We start from the raw sequence: 13,771 nt of genomic DNA on the forward strand, positions 1-13,771 counted from the left end.
CATTTTCTATTGTGACGTTAAAATTCACTGAAACCTTTATAATGTCCAGTAATGGAGGACAAATAGCTCTTAGGTATATAAAGGATAACATAGGGTTCAGAAACCTTAATTGGTCAGGCAAATAAAGGGGTATGTAGCAAACACATGAATGAAATATTTTTAAAAATCTTGGAAATATTTGGTGAGCGAGCATAAAAGGTAAGACACTTTTCTGAAAAACATAAGTGTTTTGAGGTTTGTTTTATATGAGTAACAACTCAATTGAGGTTTGCATTTTCATTACATAAGCTCCTAGCTGTTTGTGTTGTCTTATAGTGTCTGTCCTTAATGGGAGATGTCTGATGCTGTCAAGTAGTTTTGTCATTTTGGCGAAATTTTTAACATTGTCACAAAAGTATGAGGTTTGGCTAGCATTTAAACCAAGGTCAACCCATTATTTTTTTTCTAAAAATGTCCTGCTCCAAGTCAGGAATATCACAGTTGTTATCAAATAGTTTGTATCTTTGTATATTGACGTTTGTTTTTTTTGCAAATCAGTGTTCCTTTGTTTTCTTCTTATACTATAGTTTATGTGTTTTTCCTCTGTTTTAGTTTGTAACATGGATTTATAAATAAGAAGATGTGGTATGATTGCCAATGAGACAACTGTCTAAAAGAGACCAAAATGACACAGACAATAACAACTATAGGTCACTGTACGGCCGTCAACAATGAGCAAAGCCCATATCTGAATGGATTAATGACTCATGAACACTTGTTTACTTCTGTTACCTTTATTTGTGAAGTTCATTTAAGAAAACTTTAATTTCAGGTTGTGGAATAAAAAGTAATTTTGGGGATGAGTTGGTAATTCAGTGTAATGCTGTCCATGGTAACAGAAGAGATGGTATGCTACTGAACCAGAACTCTCCTGTCTTAGTGAAGGACAATAGTGTCACATGTAACAGTGGTAATGGTATTATAACAGACAATCAGGGAAAGGTAAGGTTATCTCCCCTGAACCAGAACTCTCCTGTGTTGGTTTAAGACAATAGTGTCACATGTAACAGTGGTAATGGTATTGGCCCGAGACCACAATTAATTTCTTTATCATTTCTTTATAACGTTTTGTTGCATTTAAAAAAATTTAATTGTTCTTTTTGTCTAATTTTTTGTGTGTGTAATGTACAGTACAAGTCCAAAGATATATGCAATTTTCAGAAAAATTGCATCATTACATCATACAAATTTGGCCAATACACATCCCTACCCCTATAGGAAAGTCAAGAGATGTTCCGAAAAGTGTAAATATAACCTTTTTGCACCTGGCCTAATCACTCTTTCCTTATTGAAATCAGTTAAAATAAAACATCCAAAAGTTTATTTCAGCTCTCTTCTTTCATTTCCACCCCAGAAAAGCTAAGAAATGAATGAGAAAGGGAAAGAAAAAAAATAAAGAAGAAATACGCTATAACTAAAGGGAACTATATTCGTGAACAACGAAAAGAAGAGTCATTAATTGTGGTCTTGGGCCTATTATAACAGATAATCAGGGAAAGGTAAGGTTATCTCCCTTAAAACTTACTCTCCTGTCTTAGTGGAAAAGGGTTTGATATTACCTATGTTTCAATTTAAACAGAGTAGATATCCACCTAGTTATATGACTGTTTTCAGAATGTATTATGGTAAACCTTGTTCTTGTCAATATTTAACATTGTATAGTGGGTCTCATAGGGGTCTAGGTGTGACACGGGATTGAGGATTTATTTTGTAAGTGTGACATGTGAAAGTCAAATTATTTTGCTGTGAAAACTGGAAATGAAGTCTAGCTGGACACAGGAAATAACAAAAAAATGAGAATTGCTTAGGTACATAGTGTAAGCAGGATAAGTGAATCTGACAAAAACAGGAAGCAGTCCGCGATCAGAACCCCCCCAAATGAGACCCCTTGTATATGCTAAGTAGTTTTAGTGGACAGCGTGAACAAAAGTCTATAAATTTATATTTTTCTAATTTAAGATTAAAATCCAAGGCAATGGTGTATATGACAACAGAGACCATGGTATTATCAGTCAGTGTGAGGTCATAATCGAGGACAATGATGTGGTTGGTAACCAGAGGAGTGCAATACAACTAGACAGAAACCCCTCTGTAAAGGTAGGATACCAAAATAACTTTATCTTTAGCAGAAGTTTTGTATTATTAGGTTACTGTAAACAAACTAATTATTATGAGTGATTTATTTTCCCTCCTTATAAGGGAGTAAAGAATAAGGTGAATATAAATGAATACAGACATCTAAAACGTTTTCTTGTTTAACTACATGAAGCAAATTTGAAAATCACAACCAGAAAATAAAATACTGCTTCACATGTGGCACCTCTCATGTTAAGTGACATGTGGCATATCTCTTGTTAAGTCACATGTGGCACCACTCATATTAAGTCACATGTGGCACCTCTCATGTTAAGTCACATGTTGCACCTCTTATGTTAAGTCACATGTGGCACCTCTCATATTATATATTGAAATTTGTTGTTACAAAATATTAGGAATTATTATAAATTAAGGAATGTATCTCCCTCATGCAAAGCTCTGATTCCTTTTACAAATTTGGCTATACTTTTTGGACCTTTTGGATTATAGCTCTTCATCTTTTATATATGCTTTGGATTTCAAATATTTTGGCCACAAGCTTCACTGAAGAGACATGAATTGTCGAAATGCGCATCTGGTGCAACAAAATTGGTACCGTTGATTTTATTACTACCACTGGGTCGATGCCTCTGCTGGTGGACTATTAGTCCCCGAGGGTATCACCAGCCCAGTAGCCAGTACTTCGGTACTATCATAAAAATACGGATTTTTTGTGTTATTGAAATTTGCTGTTACAAAATATTAGGAATTATTATAAATTAAGGAATGTATCTCCCTCATGCAAAGCTCTGATTCCTTTTACGAATTTGGCTATACTTTTTGGACCTTTTGGATTATAGCTCTTCATCTTTTATATATGCTTTGGATTTCAAATATTTTGGCCACGAGCATCACTGAAGAGACATGTATTGTCGAAATGCGCATCTGGTGCAACAAAATTGGTACCGTTGATTTTATTAAGTCACATGTGGCATGTCTTATGTTAAGTTACATGTGGTACATCTCATGTTAAGTTACAATTGGATTCCCTCCTGTAAAGTCAAATGTGGCACCTCTCAATTTAAGTTATATGTGACACCTCTGATGTTAAGTTATGTGTGGCACCTCTCATGTTAAGTTACATGTGGCAAATATCATGTTAAGTTGCATGTTGCACCTATCATATTGAGTTACACGTGGCACCTATCATGTTGAGTTACATGTGGCACCTCTCATGTTAAGTTACATGTGGCACCTTTCATGTTGAGTTACATGTGGCACCTCTGATGTTAAGTTACATGTGGCACCTATCATGTTAAGTTACACGTGGCACCTATCATGTTGAGTTACATGTGGCACCTCTCATGTTAAGTTACATGTGGCACCTCTCATGTTGAGTTACATGTGGCACCTCTCATGTAACTCAATGTTAAGTTACATGTGGCACCTATCATATTAAGTCAAATGTGGCAACTCTCAATTTAAGTTATATGTGACACCTCTGATGTTAAGTTATGTGTGGCACCTCTCATGTTAAGTTACATGTGGCACCTCTCATGTTAAGTTGCATGTTGCACCTATCATATTGAGTTACATGTGGCACCTCCCATGTTGAGTTATATGTGGCACCTCTCATGTAAAGTCACATGTGGCACCTATCATGTTGAGTTACATGTGGTACCTCTCATGTTGAGTTTCATGTGGCACCTATCATGTTGAGTTACATGTGGCACCTCTCATGTTAAGTCACATGTGGCACCTATCATGTTGAGTTACATGTGGCACCTATCATGTTGAGTTACATGTGGCACCTCTCATGTTGAGTAACATGTGGCACCTCTCATGTTAAGTTACATGTGTCACCTCTCATGTGAAGTCACATGTGGCACCTCTCCTATTAAGTCACATGTGGCACCTGTTATATTAAGTTACATGTGGCACCTCTCATGTTAAGTTACATGTGGTACATCTCATGTTAAGTCACATGTGACATCCCTCCTGTTAAGTCAAATGTGGCACCTCTCAATTTAAGTTATATGTGACACCTCTGATGTTAAGTTATGTGTGTCACCTCTCATGTTAAGTTACATGTGGCACCTCTCATGTTGAGTTACATGTGGCACCTCTCATGTTAAGTTACATATGGCACCTATCATGTTAAGTTACACGTGGCACCTATCATGTTGAGTTACATGTGGCACTTCTCAATTTGAGTTACATGTAGAACTATACTTACTGATGTTAGAGCAAAAATCACATGGGGAAAATGTCTTTTGTTTATACAATTACACATATATGAATAACATACTTTAAAAAAATTATGAATTTCAGGTTGTAAAGAACAGAATTCATTCCAAATCAGACAAAGCCATAATCATGACAACCATTTCCGAAGGTCAAATCCATGACAACACACTGTTTAAAGGTCAAAGAGATCCACTTCAGTGTTCATCAGATTCCAAGTGTTCTGTGAAAAATAATGAAAATGTTGACATGGATATAAAAACAAATGCCAGGTATGATATTACCACTAGAAAAACTAAAATTAGAAATTATTGCGATGTTTTTATTGTTGCAAAAATTGTAACATGGTTATAATCAATAATTCAAGCACACATGTTGAAATATTTTATGTGAATTAAACATGATTTTTCAAAATATTGCAAAAATTAAAATCACATTTTAGTCTAAAATGACAAAATCACAATAATAGATGCACGCAATAATTTCTGAATTTACAGTATACAATTTTACTACCCTTTTAAAATTACTTCAAGAAGTTTACTTTATAAGAAGAATTCAATACATGTCATTCCATTTTTTGCTTTGATCATGATGGAAGAGTCCATGTGGAAATAAAAAAATCTGTCAATTAAAACATTGAAACTACATATATTTTCAGTATTTATTTTTATTTTAAATTTTGCTCCTATCTTTTTATTTTTTTCAAATGGGAATACTCAAGTTATGTGGAATTTTCTCAGTCAAAAAGAAAGAAAATGTATGACGTCACAAGCCAACTTCATTGACATTGCCTAGGAAAACAGTGATCAGCTGATTATTGATGGTCATTCAAACAAGTAGATGTCTCCCTCCATCTCATCTCATAGCTGATGCCCTTTGCTAAATTGTAAACAAGAAACACCACTGCAAATCTATTTATTGCAGCTTCCCTATGCAAACTTAAATTTATCTTAAATAAATGAAAACAGATACATCTTTAAAAATAATTCCCAATTTGCAGCATGAGATTCTTAAGGATTATCTCCCCTTTAACTTTTGTTCAGAAAAAAAACCAAAAAAAACAATGGAAAAAAAATACTGAACTCTGTCGAAAATTAAAAGCTCAAAAGTATGGATAAAAACTGTCATATTCTTGACTTGGTTCATGCATTTTCTTATATATAGAACATGGTGGATTAAACCTGGTCTAATAGCTAGCTAAACCTCTCGCTGCAAATGAATTGAAAAACCATAATTTACCAGTATTGCTTTTAAAATTAATAGTTTATAATTCTTCTTTTAGTGATGAATTAAATACAAGCAAACATGGCAAAGACTTTAGTCTTCTGAAGGACCCACCAGCTAGACCTCACATAGAGGCTCCTCCCAGAATTATCAGGGCACCTGCCAATCAAATAACAACTGTAACCAGGGTAACCATACCATCAGACAATCAGTGTCAAGATGGAAGTAAACTGTGTATAATATTATAAGATTTGAAAGTGTAAAAAGACTTTTGATTGGTTAAAAGTTTAATATGTTGTGTTGAGGATGTAACAGAATATTTGATTTGTTTAAAATTCAAAGATTCATTAGCAGGAAGGATGACAAACTTATACAAATGGTAGTATGTCATTCTCATTATGTTCCACTTGTATTGCTAACTGTTTATTACCATGTCCAAACTTGCATTTAACAATCTTATTTCCGCTTTTTGTATTATTAGCCTAGTTTATCCCTTCACTATTTTTATTACTGTGTAATAAAATGTGTTGAGTTGATAAGTCAAAAAGTATTAGTTTTGGAGATATATAATTTTTCACCATAAAAGTACACACTTTAAAAAAAATGACCTAAAAGAAAGACCTTATTTTCTGTTATTCACTACTAGACATTTATCATGTGAGTCTTTCAAATTTTATTTTTATAATAATTACATGAATTATATTTAGGTGGTAGCAAACACCCTAACTAACATTATTTGACTCGTTTAATTTTCATGAAATTTCATCAAAATCTTAACTTTGATCTTTTGACAAAAATATAAAAATTTCAGAAACTTGATTCCCTCACTTTATCTGAATAAATTCATTGGTAATACATATTTTTGAACATCCTGGCACTTTACTTTACTAGGAGGTAAAATTCGCTTGATTCTACCTCCAACTCTATGGGAAAATACAATTTTTAATTCTAATTTAAAACCAAACGGTAAAAGATATCACAAAGATTTTTTTAACACATGTTTAATATAATAAGGAGATTTGAAAAAACGATCTCAAATTTAATTTTAATGATTCAACAAAAAATAAATTGAGTTTGAAGTTTGTGTACCTATATCTGGTAAAAACTGAGGATTTGCCACCGATATTAAAATAGATAAACACAATCTAATTATCTGATTGGTCAATCTTCAGCTGGGATGCAAGCATGAATTATGTATATCATATACAGCAGTTTGACAACACACTAGTTTTGATAATTTTTACAGAGTTATCTCCCTGTTGTGTTATGTACTATCATACAGATGCTTAGTTCATTGATGCAGTCTTTGTTCAAATATATTGTGATATTTTTAAGAATCAATATTTAGAAGATTTCCTATTGTTTCATTGTTCAGAAATGTCTGAAAATTGACAATTGTTCTTACTTAGATTTATCATGATATCCTTCTGTGATGTAATTAAATAGTCCCATGTATATAAACATTTATAGTTTTGTATTTAGTAGAGTATTTTATTTGCACTAGTTATATTTTTGAGCAATTTACATTTATCATGATATTTATTTGTATAAACTTTATTTCTACACTTGTTATATCCAGCATATTTAACCTCTTAACCTTGTTTTATTTGTTTAAAGTATTAATTTTATGAGAGAAAAAAATACTGTAATATATTATTTATTGATGATGGAGATTTGAGCCCTTAGCTTGGAATGTCACAGTATATACCCTACCAGAGACCTAAATTACACCTGTCTTAATGGGTTTTAGCCCACCTGGCCCAAAGGGCCAAGTGAGCTTTTCCCATCACTTGGCGTCTGGGGTCTGGCGTCGTCTGTCGTTGTTAAATTTTACAAAAATCTTCTCCCCTGAAACTACTGGGCCAAATTTAACCAAGCTTGGCCACAATCATCATTGGGGTATCTAGTTTGAAAATTGTGTCCAGAGGCCCGCCAAAATAACCAAGATGGCCCCCATGGCTAAAAATAGAACATAGGGGTAAAATGTAGATTTTGGCTAATTACTCTGAAACCAAAGAATTTAGAGCATATCTGACGTAAAATCGTTTATGAGGTCAAGATCTATCTGCCCTGAAATTTTCAGAAGAATGAGACAATGGGTTGTTGGGTTGCTGCCCCTGAATTAGTAATTTTAAGGAAATTTTGTCCATTTTCCGTTATTATTTTAAAAATTATTATAGATAGAAATAAACTTTAATCAGCAATTATGTTCAGCAAAGTAAGATCTACAAATAAGTCAAATGGTCAATTGACCCCTTAAGAAGTTATTGCTCTTTATATTAATTTTTTAACAATTTTAATAAATTTTGTAAATTTTTACAAGATATTTTCCACTGTAACTACAGGGCCAGGTTCATAATAGATAGAAATAACTGTAAGAAGCAAGAATGTTGACTTATATTAATTCGGCTCTTTTAATTTTTATAAAAGATATGAAAATTTCCAAAAAATAAAACCAACCACTTCATTAAAAAAATTTCATTAGTTATATGGCAGTTTGTCAAATTCTTATTTTGATCATTGAGAAGCTTAATATTTCCTTAACAATACAACATGATTAAAACATTTAGCTGATTTTGAAGGAGTTGCATCCCTGTAGTGTTGGATATCACCTAATGATTAGGATGTAGCAATGTTAGCAAATTGGTTCATAACCTGATGAATATGAGAAAATGAAATACAATGATATATCATTAAAAAATAAACAGTTAATAGGGTTATATACCTCAGAGTTAAGTAGGACGTCAATTATCACTGAACTAGTACACATTTATGTTTAGGGGCCAGCTGAGGGACACCTCCTGGAGTGGGATTTTCTCTCTGTGTTGAAGACCCACTGGTGGCCTTTGGTTGTTTTCTGCTCCTTGGTCGGGTTGTTGTCTCTTTGACACATCCCCTATTTCCACTCTCAATTTATTCTCATTGAGAATTTTTAAAGGCAAGTCAAGGGACTTCATTTTTTTTGTCATGGTGAGTCCATGAGTGAGAAAATGATATACTATTACTTCATAATTTATTATTCCAGTCTCCATGACCTAAAGGTGCAAGGTGAGGAAATCAAAATGAGATTTGTTTTAAATTTGGGCTATAGAATAGCAAAACATATATGCTCAGTTGATACAACATTTTACAATTTTGATGCATTTTTGGACAAATGTTCAGGCCTCATTGACTCACCTTAGCGAGAACCCGGCAGTTAGAAAGAATAGATATAAATTTGGAATGAATTAATTTACCTTTTATAATTTATTATTAACGTTGTGTATGTTATGTAATAAGTCGTTAATGCTTTTTTGTTAGACCAGAGTATTTAGTGCTCATATTTTAATAAATTCAAATAGAAAACAAAAATTGTTTTATTTTATATTTTTGGTGTTTGTTTAAAGGCCTGCTCCAGTCAATTTCCCTAATCTAGCCTCCAAATTGGTTTCTGCATATCCCAAACAATTGTAAAAATATATTAAATGGCAAAATCAAAAGCTCAAAAACATCAAACGAATGGATAACAACTGTCATATTCTTGACTTGGTATGGTCATTTTCTTATGTAGAAAATGGTGGATTAAACCTAGTTTTAATGTTAGCTAAACCTTTTACTTGTATAACAGTCGTATCAAATTCCATTCTATTGACAACGATGTATGAACAAAACACACAGATATAATAGTTTAAAAAATGGGGATACATCAGCCAACATTTATGTATCTTTGCTCATTTTGTATCAAATTTCATTTTAATTACAACGCTGTGTGAACGAAACAAATAGACATAATACTAGTAGGTAAACATGTCAAAAATAGGGGCACAGCAGTCAGCATCGTGTTGTAATTTTAATCATTATAAAACAAACAAATATGTAACAAAGAAGCTCAAAAAGATATATAGACAAAGCACATAATCAAAATTGAAAAGACAAGAACACAAACATTTACCATAGCATAATAAAACAATGACGGTATTCACAAGTACAGAGTCACGTAATATGTATCAAAGAAACACAAACAGGCATGTAGAAACAGCACATTTCAGTTATCAAAATCAAAAGATAAGAATACATTTTTTGTACAATAACACAATGACGGTATGCATAAGTACTGAGTCACATCATGTATCACAAAGAATCTCTAAGGCATATAGACAAAGCAGATTAGCAAAATAATAAGACAAGAATACATTATTTTTACAATAGCACAATGACAGTATGCAAAAGTACAGAGTCACGTATTTGTATCAAAGAGACACACACAGACAAAGCACATAAGCAAAAATAAAAGACAAAAATACAAAAACACAATAACACAATAACACAATGATTATCTAAATACTGCACCCATGGTGAGGGGTATAATTACAATTATTTCAATCATCAGACGAAATAAAATAGATTAAAGTTAAACAAAGGATCACAAAATTACCTTTCATGTGAATAATTAAAATGCAATATTTCTTTTCCATTTTCATTGTAATTGTTTTGAAGAACTTCCTGGTAGGTTTGTATACATGTATGTGTTTAATTTTTATTTTGTATAATTTGATTTTCAAAATGCTACATACTACATGTATACTTAAAATTGAATGTATACTACATGTAAACTTAAAATTGAATGTAAACTACATGTAAACGTAAAATTGAATGTATACTACATGTAAACGTAAAATTGAATGTATACTACATGTATATATATACATTTATATATATATTATTTTAGATGAATTGAACTTTTTCAAAAACATTTATAGCCAATATATTGGTGATTAAAACATAAATAAATGAAACTTTTGGTGCACTTAGATATGGTCCATAAATATATAGATTAATTAAGTTTTTGGTGAACTTGGATATGCTAAATCTAACCTAATATTTTGATTTTGGATATTGGACCATAATAGGTCTAATTAAAAAAAAATAAGTTTTTCTTTGCCTACATTCATTTTGTGGAAGAAACCTATGCTGTGTCACATATTTAATCATCATAATACAAATTTAGAGCTGTATTTAGTTTGAAGGAAGTGTCCATACTTGCCATGAACTGTCCAATGAGGGTTCGACCCTGTAATTGTACCCACAGTACTTTATACTACATTGGTTACAATCTTAAAAAAAACATTGACTAGCTAATTAGAACTATTTGTCAGTAATTATTGTTGCATTGTTGCATTTCTCAGGTGGAAAATTTACCATTAAAACAGACTACACAATAACATACCCTGAATGCTGGTAGAATAGATGTGAAGGATTACTTCCCTTTTCCTATTTTGTAAATATTTCTAGATCCAACCATAAGTCTCTCAGACATTTGAAGATTTGATACAAAAAAATTCATTACCTTTAAAGATTATATTTGATGTATTTTGACAGATGCCTTAAAGCTAATATGAGGGGGGGGGGAGAACCTTTTTCGGGTCGTCGGGATCGGGTGTTTTTTATCTTGGGATTCACCCTTTCTAGATCCGGGATTTCTTTTTTTTCGAAATTTCGGGATGTCAGGATGTAATTTTTTTTTAATCCAGGACCTCTGTATTTCATGTTTTCAAGCCCGGGATATCGGGATTAGGACACTCGGACCCCCCCCCCCCCCCCATCTAATATAGTTTGACACAGTGTATCTTAGCCTTCTTACTTTTATCTGTTGCCCTTGTATTACACCCAATCCATAATACATCAGTTTTGTCAATATCAAGACTTGAAGGGAATTCTATTCCTAAGATTTTGACTTCCTTACATACAAATACCTCCCCATGCTGATTTAGTACATGTATAGCATGATTCAAACAATCAGAAACTAAAATCATATCTGTAGAGGATATTGACACATCTCTTGGGTAAAATTTGTCAGGATTAGAATTTATACTTTTACAACCAGTATAGGTCCAATGGAGTAGTGCCCCGTAATCTAACATTACTACCCTACCATGTGTGTCATCGTTTATAATATCTACAACTAATATCTTGCTTTTGAAAGTACTGATTCTACTTGGGAAAGTTAACAATTTATGATTGTCCTTATCATGTTCAATTTTGTGTTGGATGTCACCATCACGGTTCATAACCACAAGTCTTCGGATACTGTCATTTGATGGGCGTATAAATACTACAGCAAAAGGTTCCACCAGCCCAACTATTATCCTATTATCTTTATCTACATGAACGCATGAAGGTTTTAATGGAGAAAAGTCCGTAGATCTCTTAAATTTATTGTCTTTATTATATAGTTTTATATCACTTTCCTCAGTTGATACAAGTAGTTCTCCATCTTGTGTCCGTGCCATATCATTCACTTTTATTTGAATTTCTTGCTCTACCTTAATTTCATGATTTTCAAATTTTACTTTCTGTAACTTTTCACCTGAACGGCTTCCTATAAATGCAGAATTGTCATTACAGGACAGAATTATTGGTACACCTGTATTATTAATTTGGAAAGTGTCTACGAGTTCAAAATCTGGAATCGTATAAAGATCACCTAGCATTGACTGACTTTCTGTTTTGGATTGGACATTTCCAGGAATAAATTTTGTTTTATTTGATTTAAGTTTTTGAACTGAATTCTTAAATGGCAGTGACTTATCTAAGTTTTTATTTGTATAGAAAATTTCGTCCACATAATGAGACTGCAGCGCTTGGTTAAGATCATTCTTTCTGGTTTCCAACTCGACTTCATTCTGTGTCATGACCGATAGTTCTGTTTTGATCACATTTTTTGTCGGTTTCCATTTTGCATCTAGTTCTTGTAAGAGGTCAATAGCATTTTTTGTAATAGCTTCTTTCATTTCTTTCTCAGTTTGTAGAATTATCTTCCTTGTTTTAAGAAAATTTGTATCACTATCTATAAGCACTTTTTGCAGTTTATCCTTTTCATATCTAAGAAACTGGAGATTGGATTCAAAGTTTTTAATGAGTTCCTTCATTTCCAAAATGATTTCATCATGCCTTTCATCAAGGGATATATAGTCATGCATTTTATGAGTCTCGGTTAAACATTTGGAACAAGCAGGCAGACTGCATTCATTACAATAAACAAAACATTTTCGTTTACTATGATTTGTACACACTAAATTTTCAAGATCAACTTTACGCACTGAATAACTGAAATTCAATTTTTCAATATCTTTTATATTTATAATTTCATGCTCCAAAGATGCTTTACTTTTACGGTGTATTTTTGAGCAGCACAGTTGACATAATAATAATTCACAGTTGATACACTTCCATTTAATCTCTGGTGATTCTTCACAGAACTGACACATACTACGAGTCTGTGCCATTCTAATATACTGAGAAAAAGCCATTTTATTGTAATATGTTAATACACCACTTCCATTGCCCAGATGAAATCAGATGAAATAATTATAGTGTTTATACATGTATCATTATTGTGGTAAATTTTTTTCTGATAAAAACAAGATAATTAGATCATATGATACATTTACAAACAAATACTAGATAAAGTGTTAAATATGATTCAAACTGATGACAGTAAGTGGAACAAGAACTCTGATATATGATAATAAACTTATTAACATACATGTGATGGACTGTAAAACTCAGATCAGGAGATTAGGAAATTTCGGTCAGGAGATTAGGACTCAGATCAGGAGGTTTTTTATCGACAGAATTTTTGAAAAAAATACTGTTTACTGATGTAATGCAAAACTACTACATATACAAGTCTACATTTTTCAATAAAATAAAAACTGCTGCAGACATGTGTATTTGGCAGATTTATTGGCACCCAACAGTGAGGGGCCTGATGGGGGGATCTAATGACGATTCACAGAAATTAAATTTCCATTATCACAGATCACGAAAATATATATGAAAAAAAATCTGTAGAAAAACCGACCATGATAGCGAAAATGCGCTGATCACGAAGAAGGAAAATATACCATCAGAACTCTCAACATTGCTGAAATTCAATTTGATTTTTTTTCAACAGATTTATTATAGTGAAAATGCTACAATGGTCTACTTTGAAATAAAAGATAATTCCTCCCTTTCAGTTAAAAATTGTTCATACGTATTCCCTCAAAAACGTAAGAGCTCAATATAATTTTTTTTCTTCACAAAATTCTCACCCCCTTAAATAAAAAATATGTCATAGGTTAAAAAAAAAAAGTATGTTTAGCTTGAGTTAAAAAAACCTTGAAAAAAAAATCCAAATATGTTTAAATTTTAATAAATACATTAC

At 32.3% G+C, this 13,771-nt stretch overlaps 2 protein-coding genes across 5 annotated transcripts in view; one reads left to right on the forward strand and one right to left on the reverse strand.

Moving 5' to 3' along the window:
- The window catches only part of LOC134690817 (F-box only protein 10-like), a 36,051-nt gene extending 28,365 nt beyond the window's left edge, over window positions 1–7,686 (forward strand). For all 4 annotated transcript variants that reach the window (XM_063550913.1, XM_063550914.1, XM_063550915.1 and 1 more), the window contains 4 exons: window positions 812–981; window positions 1,999–2,136; window positions 4,447–4,631; window positions 5,642–7,686. In XM_063550913.1, the coding sequence (XP_063406983.1) occupies window positions 812–981; window positions 1,999–2,136; window positions 4,447–4,631; window positions 5,642–5,831 (683 nt within the window). In that variant the 3' untranslated portion in view covers window positions 5,832–7,686. The remainder of the gene's footprint in view (window positions 1–811; window positions 982–1,998; window positions 2,137–4,446; window positions 4,632–5,641) is intronic.
- A 3,479-nt stretch (window positions 7,687–11,165) lies between these two features.
- On the reverse strand, window positions 11,166–12,848 carry LOC134689806 (E3 ubiquitin-protein ligase TRIM71-like). Its single transcript, XM_063549772.1, has one exon. It carries the CDS (start codon window positions 12,846–12,848, stop codon window positions 11,166–11,168), a length of 1,683 nt encoding a protein of 560 aa, XP_063405842.1.
- Between the last annotated feature and the right edge of the window lie 923 nt (window positions 12,849–13,771).

The sequence above is a fragment of the Mytilus trossulus genome, chromosome 11 (genome assembly GCF_036588685.1).
Source record: "Mytilus trossulus isolate FHL-02 chromosome 11, PNRI_Mtr1.1.1.hap1, whole genome shotgun sequence".
In the NCBI taxonomy this organism is placed as follows: Eukaryota; Metazoa; Mollusca; class Bivalvia; order Mytilida; family Mytilidae; genus Mytilus; species Mytilus trossulus.

Coding starts and splice junctions, on each gene's coding strand:
- LOC134689806 (XM_063549772.1), bottom strand. CDS start 12,848: ATGGCACAGACTCGTAGTATGTGTCAGTTCTGTGAAGAATCACCAGAG.